The 23,599-nt window shown below is 40.3% G+C and overlaps 1 protein-coding gene across 5 annotated transcripts in view; it reads left to right on the top strand.

Annotated features, from left to right (window-relative positions):
* Positions 1 to 23,599, top strand: part of FREM1 (FRAS1 related extracellular matrix 1) — a 97,480-nt gene that overhangs the window by 32,802 nt on the left and 41,079 nt on the right. For 4 of the 5 annotated variants that reach the window (XM_007053431.4, XM_043547220.1, XM_037901990.2 and 1 more), the window contains 13 exons: positions 516 to 658; positions 2,003 to 2,199; positions 3,710 to 3,800; positions 6,167 to 6,334; positions 6,641 to 6,849; positions 7,382 to 7,475; positions 10,444 to 10,696; positions 12,454 to 12,651; positions 13,806 to 13,991; positions 16,663 to 16,859; positions 18,066 to 18,291; positions 20,376 to 20,520; positions 23,425 to 23,566. In XM_007053431.4, the coding sequence (XP_007053493.2) occupies positions 516 to 658; positions 2,003 to 2,199; positions 3,710 to 3,800; positions 6,167 to 6,334; positions 6,641 to 6,849; positions 7,382 to 7,475; positions 10,444 to 10,696; positions 12,454 to 12,651; positions 13,806 to 13,991; positions 16,663 to 16,859; positions 18,066 to 18,291; positions 20,376 to 20,520; positions 23,425 to 23,566 (2,249 nt within the window). Of the gene's footprint in view, positions 1 to 515; positions 659 to 2,002; positions 2,200 to 3,709; positions 3,801 to 6,166; positions 6,335 to 6,640; positions 6,850 to 7,381; positions 7,476 to 10,443; positions 10,697 to 12,453; positions 12,652 to 13,805; positions 13,992 to 16,662; positions 16,860 to 18,065; positions 18,292 to 20,375; positions 20,521 to 23,424; positions 23,567 to 23,599 lie in introns of those variants that run through there. The other variant, XR_006291085.1, reaches the window with a different exon arrangement.

The raw sequence follows: 23,599 nt of genomic DNA, 5'->3' as shown, positions 1-23,599 counted from the left end.
ATTGGTGTAATTGAGAGCAGAATTTAACCCAGAGTCACCTCAATCTATGAATATTTTTCTGTTGTACTTTCTTAGCTAGAGGAATTTGGGTGGTCAAGAGACTTTCTTGCTGCAATGATTCCTACCAAGCTGAAAATTAGAGGTTGGCACGGATGGTGCTAAATAGAGGGTGGGGGTGGGGGTTCTTTTATTCCATACCTGAACACAGAATCTCTTTGCTAGATTTGTTAGATAGTTATTTTTGTTTGTATAAATTCACCTTTTTCCCTCATCACTGGGCTTCAGAGACGTCACTGGGAATGCTTTTACTTCATATTGAACAATTATGAAGTTTTATCAAAGTTTCTGATATAAAGATGGAGTTTTCAATCTCTTTCAGTGGATGCACTGGACAAAGAAGAAAAACCTTATAACAAGTCTCTTCTTTATGAGGATCAAGATGACCAAATTTACCAGTGATTAAAATTATAAACAGCTCTATGAAATGTGCTTTCTTTTATTCTTTGATTCAACAGGGTATCCTGTCGCTGGCTTCCTTCAGAGAGATCTGTTTAATGGACTAATTTACTACCGTCACTTGGGAGGAGAAATATTTGAGGATTCCCTTGAGTTTGTCCTGTGTGATAGCCATGACCCTCCCAATCTCTCAGAGCCACAGGTATTAGGTCTGAGGATTTCTTGCAGAGTGTGGAGTTAATGTCAGGACACCAACCTACCTTCCTACAGTGGATTGTTGAAAACCCTGTGATTTTTCCCTCTTTCTAACTTCCAGTCCTAAAAGCACAGCCTAGCATGTGAAAACCAAGCTGCGTCCTTTTCCGTGTGCACATTATTACCAATAATAAAATTCTCCAGACCAAATTCTCCCCTCATTTATAACTCAGCAATCCTAGTTTCTTTAATGTTTGTCTGACGGGAGAATATTGTCAGGTCTCAAAAGCGTTAATGGAGATTGTACCAGGTGTTAAAATGAAAGGCCAAATTCATTCTAAGGGCTAGATCCTCAGCTAGTACTGTCAGTAGCCACTTTGAAGTAAATAGATTTGCACCCATTTATACCACCTGAGGATTGAGCTGACTGAATTTAATATTTCTTTGACTTTAGAGACACACTGCCAAGGTTTGTGGATTTAAAATGTGCCCTCCTGTATATTTCTGTTATATATTATACATTAGTCCATCAGTTATTTTTCTGTGTGGATATTTTTAAAAAAAAACAACAGTTCAGTGCCCTCCTGTCTTTAAGAAATATTTGACAACCAGTGCTTATGCACAACACTACAGTAACAAAACAGTGTAAATTGTAAGTAGAGCTGGTCAGAATTTTTTCTCAAAATGTGCTTTTGATGGAAAATTTTACTTTTATCTAAATTGAAACATTTTGAAAAATATGACCATTTTGAATTCTTGCAAAGAAGTTATTTGTTTCAAAACAAAAAAATCATTTTGGAATTTCATTTCCGATTTCCAAATTTTCATTTCAGAATTTTAAAATGTTAGGATTTTTTTAAAAGATTTTTACTTTTATATTTATTTTTATTATTTTTACATTATTTCATGATAATGTAATAGTTTAAAAATAAAATAAAAATAACAGAATATATAAAATCATTAAGGACAGCTGCTACTTACTACTGGTTGAAATATCTTGTCTTCTGTTTCTGTTCTGCAGGAAATTTCAAAAATATTTGTTTTAGTTCCAAATGAGAATGAAAAAAACTTTTGAAATGTCAAAATTTCCTATGAAACAGAAATTCTGAGTTTTAACCAGTAAGGCCCTCAAACAAATAATAACGAAGAATAACCAATATTACAATTGTATGCATGATGGAGGAAAAATTAAATTAAAAAATGTAGTTCCATTTTAAAAGATTTGTTCAAATATTTTAAATATGAACTAAATAAACTCTGGTGGTTTCCTTTAAACATGATTCTAAGAGCATTTAGTGTGTTTCCAACATTCTACCAACCCTATGATATTTTTCTGTATTCTTTACTCCAGGTGGTGATAGTGCACATTATTCCTGTGGATGATCAGCTTCCAAAAGAAGCTTCTGGGGTTACCCGCCACCTCACTATCGAGGAAACTAAGATAGCTCATCTAACTAAGAAACATCTCCATTTCATAGACATGGAAGCACAAGAGAGGGAACTCATCTACACAGTAACCACCTCCCCATTTTTCTCTTCTACTCATGGGTATGTGAGAGTGAATGTACACTGCTCATCACAGGAGATGGCAGGCACCAAGTGGCAGGGAAAGTGTTGGTGGCAAAGTAAGGCTGTTGCCTGTGTGCACACACTAAGTTCCCAATCCTGCATGCATGGGCCTACCTGTGAGGAGCTAGCTGCAGGATCAGGACCTAGTGTGTTAATAATCATGTGGGTCAAAGCTAAAGCAACAGGACGTGAGGGGCAACATCAAGTGGTTAAAAGAGAGTGAGTTCAGCACCAGTACCCTCTCCAATTTACCAAGAGGAAAGAGTTTTGCTTACTACCAATGTGTAGCTAAGGCTGGGGATCAACACTTTTCTGTTTTGGGCCAGACCAGCAGAGAGTCAGTCTGTAACTTAGTGGTATGGTTATCTGTCAGGTGGGCACATGGTTAATAGCCTTGAACAAGCCTGTGGGCTAATCAGAAGAACTGCAGCTGAAGCCTATAGTGAGCAGGAGAGAACTCAGAAGCCAGGTGTTGAGGATAACAGAAGGGAGATGGGCCTTTTAATATGCATGTGTGATATGAAGTTGATGTACTCAAGACCGAAAAAAGTGGGTCCAAACTGTTCCGTAAGGTGTGAATGAGATCCTTCTAATAACTATAAGAATGTGAAGAGCTTAGATCATCTTAGTAAAATGGTGACTTTGGAGTGGATCAAGTATTTTTAAAGGCCTTGCAAAGAAAATGGCGGAAGTTGTTTGCAAGAGGTTAAACAGAATAGCCTGTAGGGATCATGCTGAAGCTCCCAAAGCAAATAAATGGTCTCTTTCGAGGGGCTTTTTGTGTGTATATAAAAATTAAAATAAGAGATTTGTAATTTTGATGCAAATTGTTTGGCAAAGGCTCAGTATTCGAAAATTATGTTTCAATGTTATCAATTATTTTTGCTGTGTGATTTGTCTTCAATACACGGGACAAGTTATTTTGAAAAAATAAATGGGTTGCCTTTGCCTTTCGTTGTGCCAAGAGATTGGTTCTTAGGAGTTGAAAAAGTTCTTGTGTATCACTTTTAAAAGACTAGAAAGCTGAGTTATCAGAAATTGCTTCACATGAGCCTCTTATTTATAAGATTAGTGAAAATTTTTAAGAATTTGATGTAATATAGAATTTCTTTTATCCAAAGAAAAATGCAAATATCAAGTGATAGGTATGTGAAGGGCCAGATTCTTAGCCAGTGTAAATCATCATAGTGCCTGAGATGTGTGGGGACACTTTGGTGTGAAAGTTCAGGACTTTGTTCATTGTAAAGTAGGTGTTACTTTTTGGTTGCCTGTCCATGGCTCATGATTCCTTTGTTCAGTTTTCTGTCACAGTTTGAAATCCATAATAAAGACATTTATGATAATGAAAAAAGAGAAGGAAATGAATTTTCTTTCTATGCAGCTAGTGGTCCATTGGTGGTGTTGAAGCACAAGATTGAATTGTTTGATTTTTTCTCCTGTAAGAAGTTTTGCTAATCAGCGCATTGTGTGTGTGTGTGTCTTGGTACAGCCCCTCCGATGCTGGGAAGTTGTTTATGGTGGACAGCATCCCCAAACTAGTCAAGGATCTTTCTGCTCCAGCACTGAGATCATTCACTCAGGTTTGTTACTAAGTGATACCATACTCGAACCATACCCTGTTTAAGAACTGGCTCAGTGGTGCTGTCATTTTTCCTCAAGTCACTTCCTTTCAGGTTGTCATGAGGCTTAGAAGTGGAAACCAACCCTAGCCAGTGCTATCAGTATCTCAGTTTAACAAACTCAAAATTCAGCGAACTCAATTCATATTTTTAAAGAAGTGTCCACCATGATTGAACTCCTCTCATAAGTAGACATAGCTCCTATTGAGACCAAAAGAAGTTGCACTTGCTTGTGTTAGGGCTGAATTTGTCTCCAAGTATTTGACCTGAACTGGACATAATGTCAGGGTAAGAGATGGGTTCAAACTGGACATGGTTTGGGTTTTGCAAAACCTCATCAGTTTGATTTCTTATCACCTCTAAGATTCTTTCACATTGGCTGAACTCCTTTGGAGTAGTTCTGTGCATCCACATTTTTGTTTTAATTTTAAATAATTTAATAGAATCATAGGACTGGAAGGGACCTCGAGAGGTCATCTAGTCCAGTCCCCTGCACTCATGGCAGGACTAAGTATTATCTAGACCAGTGGTTCTCAAAGCCGGTCCACCGCTTGTTCAGGGAAAGCCCCTGGTGGGCTGGACCGGTTTGTTTACCTGCCGCGTCCGCGGGTTTGGCCCATCGCGGCTCCCACTGGCTGCGGTTCGCCACTCCAGGCCAATGTGGGCTGCAACAAGGGTGGCCAGCACGTCCCTTGGCCCGCGCCGCTTCGCGCAGCCCCCGTTGGCCTGGAGCGGTGAACCGCGGCCAGTGGGAGCCGCGATCTGCTGAACCTGTGGACGCGGCAGGTAAACAAACCGGTCCGGCCCGCCAGGGGCTTTCCCTGAACAAGCGGTGGACCAGCTTTGAGAACCACTGATCTAGACCATTCCTGACAGGTGTTTGTCTAACCTGCTCTTAAAAATCTCCAATGAAGGAGATTCCACAACACCCCTAGGCAATTTATTCCAGTTCTTAACCACCCTGACAGTTAGGAAGTTTTTCCTAATGTCCAGCCTAAACCGCCCTTGCTGCAATTTAAGCCCATGGCTTCTTGTCCCATCCTTAGGGGTTAGAACAATTTTTCTTCCTTCTCCTTGTAACAACCTTTTATGTACTTGAAAATTGTTATGTCCCCCCTCAGTCTTCTCTTTTCCAGACTAAAAAAACCCCAATTTTTTAAATCTTCCCTCATAGGTCATGTTTTCTAGACCTTTAATCATTTTTGTTGCTCTTCTGGTGGACAAATTGGAGAAAGTCCAATCTTTCTTGAAATGTGGTGCCCAGAACTGGACACAATACTCCAACTGAGGCCTAATCAGCGCGGAGTGGAGAGGAAGAATGATGTCTCATGTTTTGCTTACAACACTCCTGCTCATACATCCCAGAATGATGTTTGCTTTTTTTGCAACAGCGTTACACGGTTGATTCATATTTAGCTTGTCATCCACTATGACCCCCAGATCCCTCTCTGCAGTACTCCTTCCAAGGCAGTCATTTCCAATTTTGTATGCGTGCAACTGATTGTTCCTTCCTAAGTGGAGTACTTTGCATTTGTCCTTATTGAATTTCATCCTATTTACTTCAGACCATTTCTCCAGTTTGTCCCCATCATTTTGAATTATAATCCTATCCTCCAAAGCACTTGCAACCCCTCCCAGTTTGGTATCGTCCACAATTGTCGACCGTGTTGCTATTTTTTATTATGCTGTAGTTCAATAAATCCCATTCCTACTAACATTTGTAAACAGCCTGGCATTACAATTTACTGTATGGTTAATGCTGCAAAGCAGTTTTCCTTATAGCCTTCTAATTGGAGTCCTGAACCTGCAAGCACTTAGTCAGGTGCATAAGATCAGCTTCTGGATGGGAGACTTTGCTGATAGTTTTAGTCTACTTTAGTCTATCTTGTGATTTGGGTAAACAAAGGATGTGCAATTAGTAAATATTGCAAATGACAAATTCAGAGATCTCTGAAATTCAGAGATTTACAGATACTGTAGTGAATGTAGTATTAAAAGCTACGCTTTGATGACTGTGATTATTTAAAAGTCATTGTATAAAAAGGGTTTTGGGGATGGCATACCTCAGCCAGGCTTAGGCCCCCATCTTCTGTTTCCAGTTGTAAATTGCACCTCCACAAATCTGGGTCTTTGCATCTCTATCTAGCTAATTTGTAGTTAGAGGTGCAGATACTCAGATTTGTGCCAATAGTTGAAATGTGGGTGAAAAGATTCAGAAGGGAATTTTGTGGGTACAGATCATACCCAAAGGAACGGTCATCCTTCTGAAAATGTCCTTGAAGGTTTTAAATGACAGTTTCCCTTTTTTCCCCCCTCACTTTTTGCAGCATGCTGTGAACTACATGAAAGTTGCCTATATGCCCCCTATCCAGGACATTGGGCCTGAGCCTCAGCATGTCCAGTTTATTTTTTCAGTCAGCAATCAGCATGGAGGCACCTTGTTTGGGATCTGCTTTAATATTACAGTTCTTCCAGTGGACAATCAAGCTCCAGAGGTACATCTGTGGGTGGGAAGTGTGTGGGAGGGAGGGAGGAAGTGAATCTCTGAATATTAATGTGGTTTTATTAGACAGATAGAATACTGCTGTAACGATCCATCTGTTACTGATTGGTGCCTGGGGGCAGTATTTGCTCTATGTGTTGTGGTAAGTTCCTTACGTCCTCCCAGCATACGATAGACGAGTTATGCCTTTGGTGTTTTGATATTTATTGTGTTGCATCTTTTAATTCCAAAAGTTCTTTCTAGTTCAAATTTAAAGGTGCAGAGGGAAATAGTAATTCATCTCTTCCCCTCTGTTCAGGTATTTACAAATAACTTGAAAGTGGAAGAAGGGGGACTATGCACCATTACAGGGAGCCATATTCTGTTGTCAGATATGGACACAAAACAGGAGACCCTCCACATCTACCTTCAGAGGCAGCCGTTGCATGGAATGGTAGAACTGGATGGATTTCCCATGACTGACGGTGACAGGTTCACCTGCCAGGACCTGCATATGTTAAAAGTCAGGTGAGAAAAGGGTCCTGCTTTTAGTTTTGCATGGCTTTTAGTTTCATTGCTATTAGTTCTCATATCAAACTGGTGTTAAATTACAGAAAACACAGAGGCCAAGAGCCTCAGCTTGTGTGAGCTGGCAAAGTCTGACCCCAATGGAGCTCAAGAAATGTACACCAGCTGAGCCTCTGGCCTACAATGCTCTCTGCAGATTCTTACGTTTGCATTAAAAATAATATTATATCGTCACCACATGGTGAATGAACTGCCACGTCTGAGCAGGCCGTAAAACTGAGTCAGGAAACCATATTGTATTGGGGTGAGCAGTTGGGTAGTATTGTCAGCCCCAGTGTAAAGGGGGCCAAGCAAGGCCCTAAACACCATATAAACCCACAACAAGGGACCTAAGTAGTACATAGGCCTCTCTGCACTGGGGTGAATTTTCCATTTTGGGGATACTCATCCGTTTTCCTGCAATGCTTGCTATTCTTCTTGATGCAGAGACACGTTGTCCATGTGAAATTAGTGCAGAACTTACTTCCCACAGGTATCAGCATGATGGCTCTGAGACTCTGCAGGATGACATCCTCTTTGCAGCCACAGATGGCATTAATTCTTTAGAGTTTGTCCTACGGGTCAAGGTCAGTGTGTTGCTCCCTGTTTGTACTCATGAAAGCATTCATCCACATAGAAAATGATAAAGTATCAGTTTGGAAAGCCTTCAGAGCTCCTCAGAAATTGGAAGGAGTTAGGCTAGATGGGCTTTTTGCTGTTCGCTTTGGAGCTTATGTGACAGTATTGGTTAGAGAGCAAATTTGGCAGGTATAAGTTATGAGACATCTGCACCTGCTCCTGCTTAGCCACTAGAATGAATCCCCAGAATTAAACATGAAGTGTGTGTGTCAGATCAGTGAAAGAGAGAGTTTTCTTTCTGAAGATATAAATTCCACACTTAGGGGGACACAGCAAAGTGATATCCTTTATTTAAAAACAAACTTTTTAAAAAACAAACTTTACTTCCATATCTGTGTTCCTAATAACTCCACAGAATGCTTGGCTTTGCTTGCAAAAGCTATAAGGATGTTTTTAAACCAATATGTTTTCATTGGAATTAAAGAAAAATAACAATCTTTTGACCATTAGGTTTTGTACATGTTTGTTTCTACAAAACCTAAGTTTGAGGCTGGACTTGATCTGACAATGTCCCTCTAAGAACTTTGTACTTTGTATTTGTAAAGATAAAGGATGTATCATCATGCAACATCCTCCAGAGCACCCCACTCATGCCAGAGATGGCTCTGCAGTGCCTTACTTCAGTTTCCCCTTCCTGGGGCTTCTTTAAAAATCTCCACACAGGCTTTTTTGTTCAGTAATGCCCTTTCTACCAGGGTCCAATTTATTGGCATAAGACATAATTCCAAAATTCTGTCCTGGGGCTTCTTAACTTCCCAGAGTTTGCTCTCTGGAGCTCTTCCCAGCTTGGCCAGGCCATTCTCAGCCCTACGTGGCTGGATACTTTTTCTACTTCCATAGATTCTGCTGTCCCTGGCCTTCAGCCTGCTCACTCAAGCTCTTCTGCAGTCTTTACCACACCTTCTTCTGAACATGCCCCCTCTGTGTGCAGCTTCCCGCTGCTTTTATAGGGGAATCACCTGATCTGTGCTCAGGTGTGCCATCTAAGTAACAAGGGTTGGCTGGCCCCAGGCCTCTAGCCCTTAAAGGGACAAGGCACCCTGTTACAGGACAAAAATATGCAGAAGTGCCTGTATTTAGGTGCTAGTTAATATTAAAGCACAGTTGCTAGAGAGGAACTAGAATCAGTCCCAGTAATTCCCTAAAGCCAGAGTTGCCAAACATTTTCATAGGGGGAGCCCCCTGTTAGTGGGGGGGGGGGCACCTGTTAGTAGAGAGATCATCTAGTAAACCCTCACCCCTCCAAATCATGCTCCAGTTTGTGATCACACAATGTCCCACTAGCACAGGGAATCGCACATGTGAGATTTTTCAGTGTTGCTGTCCCAAGTGCTCAAAAATCATGAGTCAGCTCCCCGGGAATCATGAGAATGGCTTTAAAATTATGACATTTTTAAAAAATACATATGGGTCTCTTTTTATTTACTGTCAGTATTTTGAACCTTGAGGTCACACTCAGGGCACATTTTCAAGCTTTTCTTTACAATCGTAAGGGTTAGAAACTCACTTTTTTAATGAAATCTAACGTGTGATCACATGACTCCGGGAGATGGGACTTTAAGAAAACATCCAATATTGTGAGATGAGACTCATGAGAATTGGAAACACTGACTTGTCCATGTGTCTGTGCATGAGGAATTGCCCCATGTAGATGTTGTCTCCCCTTCCATACATACACACACACCCATGTGCATGCACAATTCCTCTGGCTGGACCTGAATCAAGGCAACTGCACTAAGTGATCATTTCAACAATCCTAACTGGTTCTGCAGACTCCATAATTAAATTTAGCACTGATGATACTTCTGTATTGCATTTCATCAGAGAACCACAAAGCACTTTCCATTAATTTAATACCACACAATATCTCTTTGAGGTAGATAACTACTATACCCCAATTTTATGGGTGGGGAAACTGATGCACAGAGAAGTGAAGTGGCTTGCCCAGTGTCATGCAGCGGGTTGGTAGCCCAGTCGACAGTGTCCCGATTGTCAGTATCTGGTGCTAACCGTTAGACCATAGTAGGTGTAGTTTGGCTTTGTTTTCTTTTTTTCCCTCTTTCTTTTTGTTTAATCCATTAAAGAACATCATCTGAGCTTCATATTGCTTTTGTTATACAACTTGAAGGCTTATAAAATCCCAGAATGTTAGTTGGAAAAGGCATAATTCTCCTGCCCCTATGGTAAACTCCCAACTACTATAAAGTTGAAAAGCCAAATTCACGACTGGTGTACACTGATGCTTCTCCACTGAAATCAATGGAGTTGCACTGGCTTAGACAAGTAGTGACCTTGGCCCAAAATTCCAGGCCTTTACTCCTTGATTTCCGCCCCTGCCACAGGTTAGCAGGATATGTCTTGTATGTCCAGAGGTCCCTATCTGTGCCTATCAAAGATGCATTTCAGCATGCATTAGTTTTTTGCTGGGTTATGAATGGCACTGCTGCTTCAGATAAAAATTAATTCATGGGGCTGACTGAAGCCTATTGTGTTTACTTAGTCCTTACTCAGGCAAAACTCCCATTGACTTCAGTCAGACTATTGTGACTTCATTGTAAACTCCTCTTAAATGAGGGACCCAGGATTTAATCCCATTATAAAATAAGAATTGGCTGTCACTAATTTAGAATACAATGCTTGATAGTGCAGACAGCCTGAGCTAAGACTGGTTCCTTTAATTTTCTCTGCCTTTTCATTTGTTTATTTATTTAGCCTTCCAGTATTTCCCATCTGCATCTGTCCTTTTTTTTAGTAGATGCATGTAATTCATTCCATTTTTTGGCTTATTTTCTATATCTGCAAGTCTAATCATTCACTTTGGTTGAGCATGCCCCATGTTTCCTCCCAGGGAACTGTGCTTTCAAGGACACGTGACGTGTACTTTACGTGAAACTGTGTGTGTGTTTTTCTGTTTAGGTGCTCCCTGTAAATGATGAGCCGCCTATCATGAAAGATGGCCTCATTCCCCTAATACGATGTCCAGAGGGTGAGGAAGTGGTCATCACCTCAGAGTACCTTTGTGCCACTGACGCAGACAGTGATGACATGAGACTGACTTTTATGCTGGCTCGACAGCCCAACTATGGGGTTGTGAGGAAAGCTGGTGTCGTTGTGGATCTCTTCTCCCAAGCGGACGTTGTCTCTGGAGTAGTGACCTACAAACATACTAGTAAGTGAGACTAGAAGAGCATTAGATTGGAGGTGCAGGCAGATAGCTGTGGGATCTTGTATAAATCCAGATAACTCGGGCAGCTCATCACTAGGAGAGGCTGAAAGCTTGCATCTACATTGCTGTGCATAAATAACCACATGCAAACACAGCTGTGAAACATAGTTGTGGCCCAAATGTGTTGTGTAACACTTTCTAATGGCCTGTTTGCATGGGAAAAGATCTCCTAGCCAGTTTGTAGAGTCATGGTTCTAATCCTTCTACCTGTAAATACATTTAACTATGCTTGATACCTAGACTAAAATATGGTTCCTGAACATGGTAAAAAAAAGTCTTAACTTTTTTTTGCAACTGTGAACATGTTACACATTTGTGTTTGGATAAATTAGATTATTTTTATACTCCAGAGAGGGATATAGAGATTCCACAGAACAACACCAATGATTTGGGGGAGTCCCCAACAGACACACCTGTTCTGGAGAGTTTATAATCCTTTTGCACTAGAAAGTAAATTATTTTGTGGTTTGACAGAAAACCATAGTTTTAGCAAGGGGTTCTTTTTGTTTTGTTTTTAAAATTAAAGAAACTTTTCTGGAAACTTCATAGATGGTTTGGATTCATTTGATTACATTTTGTGCTCCAGGCATTTACATGTCAAAAGAGCACTGGTGATTGCACATGCAAATCAAGGCCAGTTACCGCTCCCTGAAAGTTTGGCCATTAGAATATTCTTCAAGGGTTTTCCCTGGATAATAAGTGTTTTCCTTCTACAAATGTGTGAACACTATTGTTCCAACTCTTGTTTCAGAATCTCCAGTTCTGCATGTGCTTAGCTCATAATTTTGTGCTAGAATTGAGAATAGGCTTGACCTCTTCATCATGATTTCTATCTGTTGTTAAAGGAGAAGCTGTAATTTGAGCATGGAGGGAAGCAGTTGAATATGACAGGTTTCAGAGTAGCAGCCGTGTTAGTCTGTATCCGCAAAAAGAAAAGGAGTACTTTTCTTTTTTCAGTTGAATATGGTCACTCTTGATATACTTATTTGTAACATCATAGAGGAATTAAATGACTCTACACCCTGAGAGGTTATTTGGGCAAAACTGATGTTACTTTGGAGGTGGCATGATAGCATTTATTATTATAGGATTTAGTTGTCCATTTAGCAGTAAACCACCATGTCTGGCAGTGTCTATTTTTTGGGGCCATGTAGCACATATGGATCTGAATATTTCTAAGTCCATAAAAATATCCTGGCATGATGTTGTTGTATCTTCTTCATACGTCCTTCTGTCGATTCTGTCCAGGACCTGGATGCATTTCCATCCTCCATAGGAAGATTGTCAGTGTTTTAGGAATTATGGGCCTGTTCTCCATTGATACACAGGGGATTTGCGACAAGTAACTCCCTTCCTTGACAAAGTGGGTTTTGAGCATTAATCGGTCATGTACGAAATAGACCCCTGGAGGCAAAAGATACAAAGTAGATAATTTATAGTAAATAGCATTGATTAAGATACCATTTATTCATGTTGTTCTTTCAGCAGAGAAGGGCTGTATATAGATTCTGGTTCTATCTCTGAAAAACATAGAACCAAGCAGTTTCAGCTCTTTCATTGAATTTTGTTGTTTTTTTAGTGTGTTTTGTCTCACAATTTACCCTGAGACTATTGTGGACTGTCCATAATTGATACAAGTCACTGCTTCATTGAGTTTTGGTTTCTTGTTGTAGAACATCATCTGTAGCATGTTTTTCCAGGTGGGGAGATTGGCCTGACTCCTTGCTTTGACACCCTAACTTTGGTTATCTCTGATGGTGAAGCTGGCGTGGATGTGAATGACTGCTGTTATGATGGACTTCTTCCTCCTCCAATACCACTTCATGATTCCTTTCCAGTATATGACCTTAACATCAGTGTATTTCCAGTGGACAACCAGCCACCATCCATTGCAATTGGTGAAAAGCTTCCTCTTTATTTCTAGTCTATTATCTTATATCCTGAATATGCTGGTGTTGGCTAGAGGCTAGATTCTCAATATTTTCTAGCACCAAAAACTGACCAGACAGGAAGATAAACATGCAAAACTTTTAGATCATATCGACCAGTTTTTCACACAGGCAGCCTTCTTTCCTGCAGGCACAGTTTGTATCTAGAATTCAATTTCAAGTGCAAATCTGAGTAACTGCCCCTAGCTGTTTGACTCAGTGTGCAGATCAGATAGCTAGAGATTCAAGTACTCAGATCTGCCCCCACTTTTTATTCTTGCAAGTGCCTGCAGAAAATTTGGCTGAACCTCAGCCCTTTGAAAATTTACTCCATATGCTTCTGTGTAATAAATAGATAGAATAATAGAAATGGTCCTGAACCAAAAACCCAGATGCAAACAGCTCTGAACCTCACAAGTATTCAGAACTGAACTTGGATCCAGATTAAATAACTATCAGGGTTACACAAAACAAAAATATAGCCATAAATATCTCTCTACTTTATCCTACTACTTCTTAGCATGCACTTTACAAACTGGCCTTTTCCAAATTTAATCTGTCAACAGATTCCATTGACTTTGGGTTTTGGATCAAGATCATAGTGCCTGTCATAAAAATACACTTTCTATGGACTTATCTTTTCAGTTATAATGTCATTTTATAATGCCATTTACTGCAGGCATTGTGTATATGTTCTGTATTGCAAAAGAACATTTAAACATATGTATGGGTAGCTTTGTAATTTGCAGCCTATCACCCAAGCAATGTTCTGGAAATGAAGAATTGTCCCAGCAGGGAAATTAAACACTGATGCATGAAAAATTGTTCATTATTTGCAATTCGTAACAGCTCTCAGGCAATTAATGCTCTGACAAACAGAGGTAACAACTAATCTTGAGCAGCACATAAACCATACTTAATGGCTTGTCAGTAAAATTGTTTTGTGATTTCCTCCCCCCACCTGCTTATGTGGTGAGAAAGTGGAGTTGATACCATGATTAGAAAACATTTGTACCAGCCTGTTTGTAGTACAGTTTCCCATCAGCTATTGTGCCAATTTCTTTAGTAAAATATCCCAGTAAGTTGAGTTAAATAATACTCATCATCATATCATTTCTGTCTAGGTGCCATGTTTGTTGTGGATGAGGGTTTCTCAGCTGTCATTACCGCTAACAATTTGTTTGCTACTGACCCCGACACCGCAGCAGATGACTTAGAGTTTGTTTTGGTTTCTCCTCCCCAGTTTGGTTACATTGAAAATATACTACCTTCCCCTGGGTTTGAGAAGAGCAACATTGGTATAAGTATAGGTATGTGTAGACACAATGGCAAGAACACCAATACTGTGCATGTTACATACATGGCTAATGGACCGCCAGGCAGTAGGCTGACGTGTAGTCACGGCAGGTGCATGCTTTAATTTAGTCTTTATTGGGAAGACAGGTGTACTGAGGCTGTGTGGGAGGGATTCAAAGAGAGAATGTAACCCAGTGAACATGAAGAACTGGCACTCAGATAAATTAAGCATATTTAAGATTTACACATTTGAGCTGCAGTCTGTGTTAGAAATGATAATATATTAACCTATTTTCTCTACACTGCCACTTCACATTTCTTCTGTACTCCCTCCTTCCACATACACACTTCTGTTTTTCATTAGTAAAGTACTATTGGCAAAAAATGAATGCATCAAGATAGGCTCTAAGCCTACGTTTTCAAAATGACTAGTGATTTTGGTTGCCTCGATTGTTTGGTTTTTTTGGGTGTCCATCTTCAGACACTTTAAAGGAGCCTAATTTTTAGTGCACGAGTGTGGTGCACTTTCTGAAAGTCAGGGCTCTTACTGGTGTTTCAGGTTGGGCACCCCCAAATCACTAGTCACTAGGATCTAAGTGACTGAATGGCACAAGTCCCAGTGACTTCCAGTGGCTTTTGTGCTCCCCAGTCATTTAGGCACTTCTGAAAATTCCACCCAAAGTCCCTATTTAGGCAAACCTTTCCCTATCTACTTGCATTTACTTATTGAGGGCTAGATTGTGCAAACCACACATCTTCCATAGTGAGGGGTGGTGTAGAGCTGCAGCATCCCAGAAGGAGTACCATGTGAGGCATTTGGTCTCAGGAAGATAGAGTGCTTCCTGGAGCTCCCCGATGTATGGGAGGGTGGGGGAGGTGAAGCATGTGCCCTGCTACATTCTTTCACAGGATATAATATACTCCCCCCATGGGTGTGTCTACACAGCCCGCAACAGCAAATCTCCCAGTTTGGGTCAACAGACTTGAGCTAATGCAGCTCATGCTAGTGCTCTAAAATAGCTGCCTAGACAGTGTGTTGAAGTTGCAGCTTGGTTGCTGAAGCCTATGGAGGGGGGTGGGCTTCAGAGCCCAACCTCCAGTCCAAGCCACAACTTCAAAGCGTTGTCTAGATCAGTGGTTCTCAACCAGGGGTATGGGTACCTGTGGGGGTACACAGAGGTCTTCCAGAGGGTACATCAACTCATCAAGATGTTTGCCTAGTTTTACAACAGGCTACATAAAAAGCACTAGTGCAGTTATTACAAACTAAAATTTCATACAGACAATGATTTGTTTAAACTGCTCTATATACTAAACACTAAAATGTAAGTACAATATTTATATGCTAATTGATTTATAATATGGTAAAAATGAGAAAGTAAGCAATTTTTCAGTAATCGTGTGTGGTGACACTTGTATTTTTATGTCTGATTTTGTAAGCAAGTAATTTTCAAGTGAGATGAAACTTGGGGGTAAGTACGCAAGGCAATCAGACTCCTGAAAGGGGTACAGTAGTCTGGAAAGGTTGAGAGCCACTGCTCTACACTGCTAGAGTGAGCCCCACTAGCCAAAGTCTGTCGACCCAAGCTGGGAGGCTCACTTTCATGGGCTATGTAGAAATACCTTGTGTGGCTAGCTAGCAGAGCTGGCTTGTGATTGGCAGGAATGTAGCCATGGCTCTTCCTCCACCCCCCTCGCCACCGCACCCTCCATATTCCCTTTGGGCACTATGTACCCAGACAAATAGAGAAGCAACCGTTCCTGTGCTATCTTGAGTATCATCTCCGCCCTTATACATGCTGCACAAAGAGTGGGAGGAGAGACTTTTTATTTCTGTCACTCCAATACACCCTCATATAAGGGAAAGGCAGACTTTGGCTCTAAATGAAAAAGAAATCTGCACGAGTTAAGAAACTGTCATGTAGATCTGTTCCTGCCTTGTCCAATTTACTTAAGCCACTTCCCAAATTGGATTGATCATAAGCAGATTTGATTGGTTTGGGAGTGTAACTCTTGGCATACATCTACAACTGTAGTGTAAGAAGGAGCAAGACACTGTTCACAGTGATGTGAGATTACCTCTGTTGGGAAAAGTCTGCATTTCTTTTTGCTCTAAACCTCCTGAGCAATGTTGGATTTGAAAGAAATTGAACATGACAGGTCAAATTCATTCCTGGTGTAACTTCACCTTGAGATCGGAGAATTAACATTTCTCCAGGATGGAAGATGTGCTATTTAGGTTTGGTCTACATTTAAAAGTTAGGGCAACATAGCTACGTCGGTCAAGGGTGTCTGACATAAATATGCTGACCTAACCCCCCAGTGTAAACACAGCTATGTCAACAGAAGAATGCTTCCATCAACATAAACCTAACTTCATTTGGGGAACTGGTGTTCCCATACTGAGAGAAAAAATCCTTCCTATGGAATTATGCTGGTGTAGCTACACAAATGTAATTATGCCAGTATAGTCTCCATAGTGTAGAGACAAACTTGGTGTGTTTTATTTAGGGCCCATATTCCCTTGCTTCCTCAGCATTAAGAATGCTTAAAGATATGTTAAACCCAAATGATTTGTACCTGGAATGAGCATGGATTTACAAGTGTTTAATGGGTTACAGCGTTTGTTAAAAGGGAATCAGAATAAATATTGTGTTAACTTGTCATCTCTTTGAATTCCTCTAGGTTCATTTCAGCTGATACACCTGAAAGCCTTGCAGATAAATTATGTGCAGTCCAGGCATATGAGGACAGAACCAACTTCAGATCAGTTTATGATTTATGTCACTGATGGGAAGCATCATTCAGTGGAGACCCCATTTTATGTCCTGATCAACCCAACGAATGATGAAGTCCCAGAATTCATAGCAAGGAACATAACTGTAAGGAACGATACAAAATACTAGATATCTAATGACTTTCTATGCCAGAAAATATATAGCAGTTGCTCCTTTTTAACATACGTATTAGCATCTTTCTGAGACTTATTCCCCTTCTTTTGGTCTGCTGAGTGAAATTCAGCCCTGTGCAGGGAAACATAAGGCCTTTTCAACACACAAGTCTCATATCAGCCATTAAAATAAGGTGTTAATGTTGCACAGGCCTTGTGCTGGTGCTCTGCACAACAGTGAATTTCACCAATTACCTCCTTAACTACTTACCTGAGGAGACTAGATTTATTGTAATGTCTATGTATATTTATCTAATCTCTGGTATGTACATGTTTGTGTATATACACACACAGATGTAGCTCCAATATATTCCATGACCCCAGAACTCAGCATGCCCAGAGCTAACAGCCACTTCACTGATGAGTTGCATGATTCTCAGTTTCCTTTACAATATTCTGGTACAAGAAATTGTCATGGTAAAAAAACAACTTTCCTGCATTCTTTTCTGCTGACCAAAAGAAAAGGGAGGAGGCAAAAATAATGTTACCTGGAAACACAGGATGAAATCTCAGCCCCAGTTGCCATTGACTTCAATAGAGTCAGGATTCACCTGTCATCAGTCCCACAGAATTGATGTGCAATTGGGGTATATGCGATGTTTCACAATATTAAATTTTTTCAAGCTGTGTGGATCTGCCATGTAGCTGCCTCTTAATGTGTGTAAGAGTGGTTATGGTCAGAAGCATGACCATGTAAAAATGGCATCTTCTTACTCATTACTGGCCAGATTCTCAGTTTGGTAAAGGAGAGAGAGGAGAATCAGGGAGCTGGTTTCTTGTATTTTGTTGATCTATGAGGGGAAATTCCTGCAAATACTTACTGCTGAGCATAACAACATTTACTACTGTGCATTGTCACATTGTCTTCAATAGGGCTTCCCATAGTAGTAAGTACTGCGCTGGTAAGTAAGAGCTCAAAGAATCAGACTTTTAAACAATGAAAGAATCTTAGCTGAGGAGGTGGAGGGTTGTTTTTTCCTTTTGGTTTCAGAGGAACCTCTGATGATTTGTGGGAAGGACCTGGCTGCTCTCTGTGAGGGAAGAGGATTCCATTTCTTTAAAAAAAAAAAAAAAAAGAAACTATTCTTTCTACAGAAAAATCATGGTTATTGTTGCATTGTTTTGTTTTGCTGCTCAGGTGCAGGAGGGCCAAATGAAAGAACTGGATCCCTCTGTAATCAATGTCCTTGATCTGGATGTACCGCAAGATCATTTGAGATTTACCGTTGTCCAGCAACCCCAACATGGATTCCTCATTCATGGAGTCTATGGCAATGATGTTATGAGTTACAAAAGATTCATTAGCAGTCACCACAGTCATGAACGTCCTGTGCATGACTTTTCCATGGAGCTTCTTAAGAATGGTAAATGCAGCATTTCTTTTGCATCAGTCCTTTTGTTCCTTTAAAAATTCATAGCAGACAAAGTGGCCTTGTAAGAAACATTCATCGCTTATTCACCTGGCCTAGCTATAGTTTCATAGGAAAATTTAAGAATAGCAAATTAAATCTGAGTGGCATTTTCTGACTTCAACATATTTAATCCCTTGGGAATCCCTCAAGAAGTTCATCCTGGGAAGCCTACACCCCAAGTTTCCTGTGAGAACAATAATACAGTATTCTAACCCTTAGTGGAAATCATCTGCATGGGAAAAGGAGTGGTCTAAAATGTGCTAGCCAGTATGTTTTAATTCACACTTTTAAATGCCACTATGTAGTCATGGGTAAAAAATTGCTCTACAGGGTAGAGGTAGGAGATGGGGCTCTATTGTTAACCATGACCAGCTAACTGAAACCTGTTCGTCTACACTGATATTCTGGAGAACAATGAAGTAATTAATACGATTTCAATACATTTACACCTATGTAACTCAGATCAGAATTTGGGCCTCAGAGCACTGAGGACAAATATATTTTCCCTCTGTTTTTGTAATGTCACCATTGTATCTGATCTCCTTCCACAAAAAGTAGACACAAAAATATAATGTACTCATCCTACATTCCTCAGTCTTTCCTGGTCATGCATATTGACCCCATCTCAGTTGAGTGACCCTTCCTCTCTCTCTTTCTACTACAGACTTCAATACCCTTTCACTAAAGTTCCACTGCAAAGAACTGCAGTATGACCTCTCTATCCTCCTTTGTCCAGCCACCTGCTGGCCATCCTAGCCTGCGCTGTTTTGGTGGATAATCTGGGAACTAGCTTTGGGATGGTTATTCAGATGTGGACTAGCAAATGTCAAGGTCCTAGGCCAGTTCCCCTAGTACATCCATTCAAACATTTGACTAGCACAACTAGCTCTTGAGTGTTAGCCGCTGAGGAATGGACAGCTGTGCACGGGTTAAATCATGGACCAACATGTGAAATGGACATGGTATAGGGAAAACAAATCTGGATTTAACACATAACTTAATGGAGTCCTGTTTTGTTTTGCTTTTTAAATGCACTAGATACATTTTGCTCATTTAAATCCTTGCGATCCTTTTGATGATCCTAAATGAGACTGAAGTACAAAAAATGACAAAAATTATAGGTCTCATTTTCTACAAGAAAATATGAGGACATTTTATTATTTTTAAAACAATATTTTTACATCAGTGTAAAAAAAAACTTTATGGAAGTTGGACCTATTGCAGTGATAATGACATAAATATATTTACTCTATCCATTATGCTTATTTCTTCATTCTTCCAATTAGAGAGGAAATAGCCCAAATCATTTAATTTTTAAATTACTTCTCCAACGTTTGAGTATTCACATGTGGGGTTTGGTTATCATTCATTTGCATTACGGTAGCACCTAGAGGTGCAACTGTGATCAAGTCTCCATTGTGCTAGGCACTGTACAAACATGATAATCCCTAAGTGGACAAGACAGATAAAGGGTCGGAGAAAGGAAGTATATTATCGTGCTTTTTCAGATTGGGAACTGAGGTACAGAGAGATTAAATAATTTGCCCAAGGTCACACAGAAAGTCTGTGTCATAGCCAGGAACTGAAGCCAGATCTCCTGAATCCCGCATCCACTGTCTCAATTACAACACCAGTCTTCCCCCCTAAAGATGGGTAAGCCCTCTCTAAGGATCAGTTAAGACACAGAGGAGTGATATCTGACCATCTTATCCCCCAGTCAAGTAGAAGTTTTAAATTGGGGTGGATGGGACTGGATGAAAAATTTTTACCTTTTCAGAACAAAGATAGTTTGGAAAGGAGTTTCGTTCTTTTAACAGGTCATGCTGCTCTCTTCGAGTTGCTGGTGTACTGATGAATTAATGAACAGCTGCTGCTTACATGGCTTGTCCTCTGCTAGCTGAAACAAACTGGCTGTGACCAGAAGACATGGTGGGTTGGGGAGAGGGGGAGGATGATGGAGGCAGAGGGACATGTCATGAAAGAGATTTTGAAGGAGACAGGTTTTATTTTCTCTCTTTTTTTCCCCCTCTCCCCAGGAATGAGGCTGGTGTACATGCATGATGACTCTGAAAATCTCACTGATGGTTTTACACTCCAGCTGTCAGATGGGAAACATAAAGTCCTCAGAACCATTCTGGTAAAGGTCATCCCAGTTAATGATGAGAAACCAATGCTGAGCAAGTAAGCCACATGTTCCTATTCCAAACTGTGGGATGTGTTCAGATGAAATGATTCAACAGTGATCAAAACAGCAAAATAGTGATTAATAGGGCTATTCTGCCATAAATAGCCATAGACTAATGCCAACAAAGATGTTCCTGCATCTACCACCATAGGTCTGTTTAACAAGAGCATTCTCGATAAAGATCACAGTTGATAACAAAAATATGCCTAAATCACAAAGTTTCTTTTCATGTTGGTTTTTTATTTCATAATAAACAGCTGTTGTAATCTATATGTAGGCACATATTCCATTTGTCTGTCAGACCTTAGTTAAAATATTTATTGAAAAGCAACTCTGATCTTTGTACTCCCTCTGCTGGCCAATACATACAGTGCGATTGACTTTAGCTATCCAGCTATCTCTTTCTCCTGGCCATTGGTGTTATGTGACTATTGTATATATCAGCTAACACTGTGAAAATAGCGTAGGATTTGGGGATTGAGAAAGAACCCATTCCCAATCATCTGAGATCACCCCATGTCACTAAAAGGCTCTACAGAGTTACGGAGTAAGCTCTGAACATTCATAGTAGATTTTCTTTTCTAAAAATATTCTCTCTCAATCATAATTCATCTTCCAGTCAAGGGATAAGTTAATTTCCTCCCCTCTCATCAAAACTGTGATTTACAAACGAATTAAACTCAGGATGATGCCATATGGAGGAACACACAAGACTGATGTTTCACTCTGACTCCTGATCTTTTAGAAGTAAACTACTGCAGTTGCATTTAAAGCAAATATGATCTGTTTTTAATTTGACTAGGAGAGTGAGGAAAACTTTCCACTGACATGTTTTAATAGGCATCAAGTTTAACAAACAAAAGGAAATACTTTCTTCACACAATGCACAGTCAACCTGTCTAACTCTTTTCCAGAGGATGTTGTGAAGGCCAAGACTATAACAGGGTTCACAAAAGAACTAGATAAGTTCATGGAGGATAGGTCCATCAGTGGCTATTAGCCAGGATGGGAAGGGATGGTGTCCCTAGCCTCTGTTTGCCAGAAGCTTGGAATGGGCTACAGGGAATGGATCACTTGATGATTACCTGTTCTGTTCATTCCCTCTGGGGCACCTGGCATTGGCCACTGTCGGAATACAGGATACTGGGTTAGATGGATCTTTGGTCTGACCCAGTATGGCCATTCTTACCTTCTTATGATCCCTCTGTGAAAAGTTTCATCCTTTAACTGATGATGGTTATTGGAAACAATATTTCCTAAACTGCTAGAACTCCTTGCTAAATGCAGAGGAATAGATTTTAAGAATGTGTAACTTCATGAACCCAGAGAAAAATACGGAATACAAAAGTTAATTTTACAATTACATGATCACAAAGAGGTATATAGTACACATGAGCAAGAGTAGTGCCCATAGCTTAGAATGCAGGGTACAGTTTACATACTAGTAAAATGAAATGATGTAATCATAATTACTGATCAAATATCCCTTGATATTTTTCTTGTTTGGATAAAGTTCAGTACACCATTCCCTACTCTGTCTCTTTGGAGTGAGGTATGGAGTTGACTGCAGATAAGTGTATTTCACCTCCTGTGCCCAGATGAACCCAGAAACTGTGTTGCTTCCTTGACAGGCATTGATTAGATCTTATAATTAGTCATCCCCAGTGGGGAATATTGCTCACCCTTTGATTTGGGATCACCTTTCCTCCCCACTTTAGTCCCATTCTCCAATAGCCTGCACATGCCATGCAGCTGGGAAGGTAAGCAGACTTGAAAAGAACAGACAGGGTGTTCCTGATCTAGCCATTGATGTCTCTGAATCACTATGAGTACTTCACAATCACCTTTGCACCTTCTTCCACTTAGCCCTGCTGAGTGGAACACCTTCCCCGAATGTAAAGTCACTACATTTCCCCCCACCCCCCAAAGTCCCTCTTCAAGACCCTCTAGTCTGATATCAGAAAGAATTAGCCAACTAATTCTGGCTAGGTAGATGAAGAGTTGGGGGTCAGATAACAGTATTGTTTTAAATGTACCTATAGTAGTGCTGTGTTTTTTTAACCCACCTTCTAATACCTTTGTATGTTGCTTGTCTTCTTAGATTGTCGGCTCTTTGGGGCAGGGATTGTGTCTTACCTTATCTCTGGTTGGTGCCTAGTACATAGTTAGTGTTACTGGTATACAAGTAATAAATAATAACAATAGTAAAATTATGTGGATAGAGAGCTGCTAAGAGGCAGGTACTAGCTGAAGGGAGGGAAACAGAGAGAGAGAGAAAGAGAGACTGAGAATTAGGCTGGAGTAAAGTCTCTGGGGGAATTTAAAACCATTTTGGGACGTCCATCCTATCTGACTCTGTTTTTTCTTGTGCAACGGCAGCCACAGACACCAATGAGCAAAAGGCCATAAGCAAAACCTTACAGTGATTTGATCCTGGAGGGCTAATGGAATGTCTGAGGAGGTAATCATAGGCAACCAGCAGAATGGGCCTCTGTTCCTTGTACAAGCTCTTTTTCGGGACTCAGCCAGGCAATGATTGAACAGCCAATTAATTAAGTCCCCTAAAGGGTCAATGGCGCACCTATTGGTATGGCCACCTTGTTCATATTGCCCCTTTAAGGTAACCCAGATAATGACTATGGAGGGAGGCAGACAGAATTGATTCCTGTTGTTAGATCCAAAGTTGCTTCAGATCTGTTTTGTTGGTATTGCTTTTCACTGTTATGAGAAATCAGTCATCTCTGCTTGCTGTTTTGCAGATCTATGTGTTCTTCTTTAGTCATTCTGCAGTTATTATTCCTGTCAGCTTCTGAGTAATACGATTCCTGGCAGTAGTATCACTTGTTGGAAAGGTTACTTTTCTGTTTTCATATCAGTGCATGAGGCTTCTCTTTTTTCAGGAAGGATGAGATAGTGGTGAACATGGGTGAAACCCGAATAATTTCTAGTGCTGTTCTGTCAGCTGAAGATAAAGACACCCCCAGGGAGAGAATTTACTATTTATTTGAAAGAATTCCAGAAAATGGGCAGCTTCAGCTCAAGGTTAGTCTTTGTGCTTTAACAAAAAGCAAGCAA

The sequence above is a fragment of the Chelonia mydas genome, chromosome 5 (genome assembly GCF_015237465.2).
Source record: "Chelonia mydas isolate rCheMyd1 chromosome 5, rCheMyd1.pri.v2, whole genome shotgun sequence".
In the NCBI taxonomy this organism is placed as follows: domain Eukaryota; kingdom Metazoa; phylum Chordata; order Testudines; family Cheloniidae; genus Chelonia; species Chelonia mydas.
This window is presented reverse-complemented; position numbering and strand designations above follow the sequence as displayed.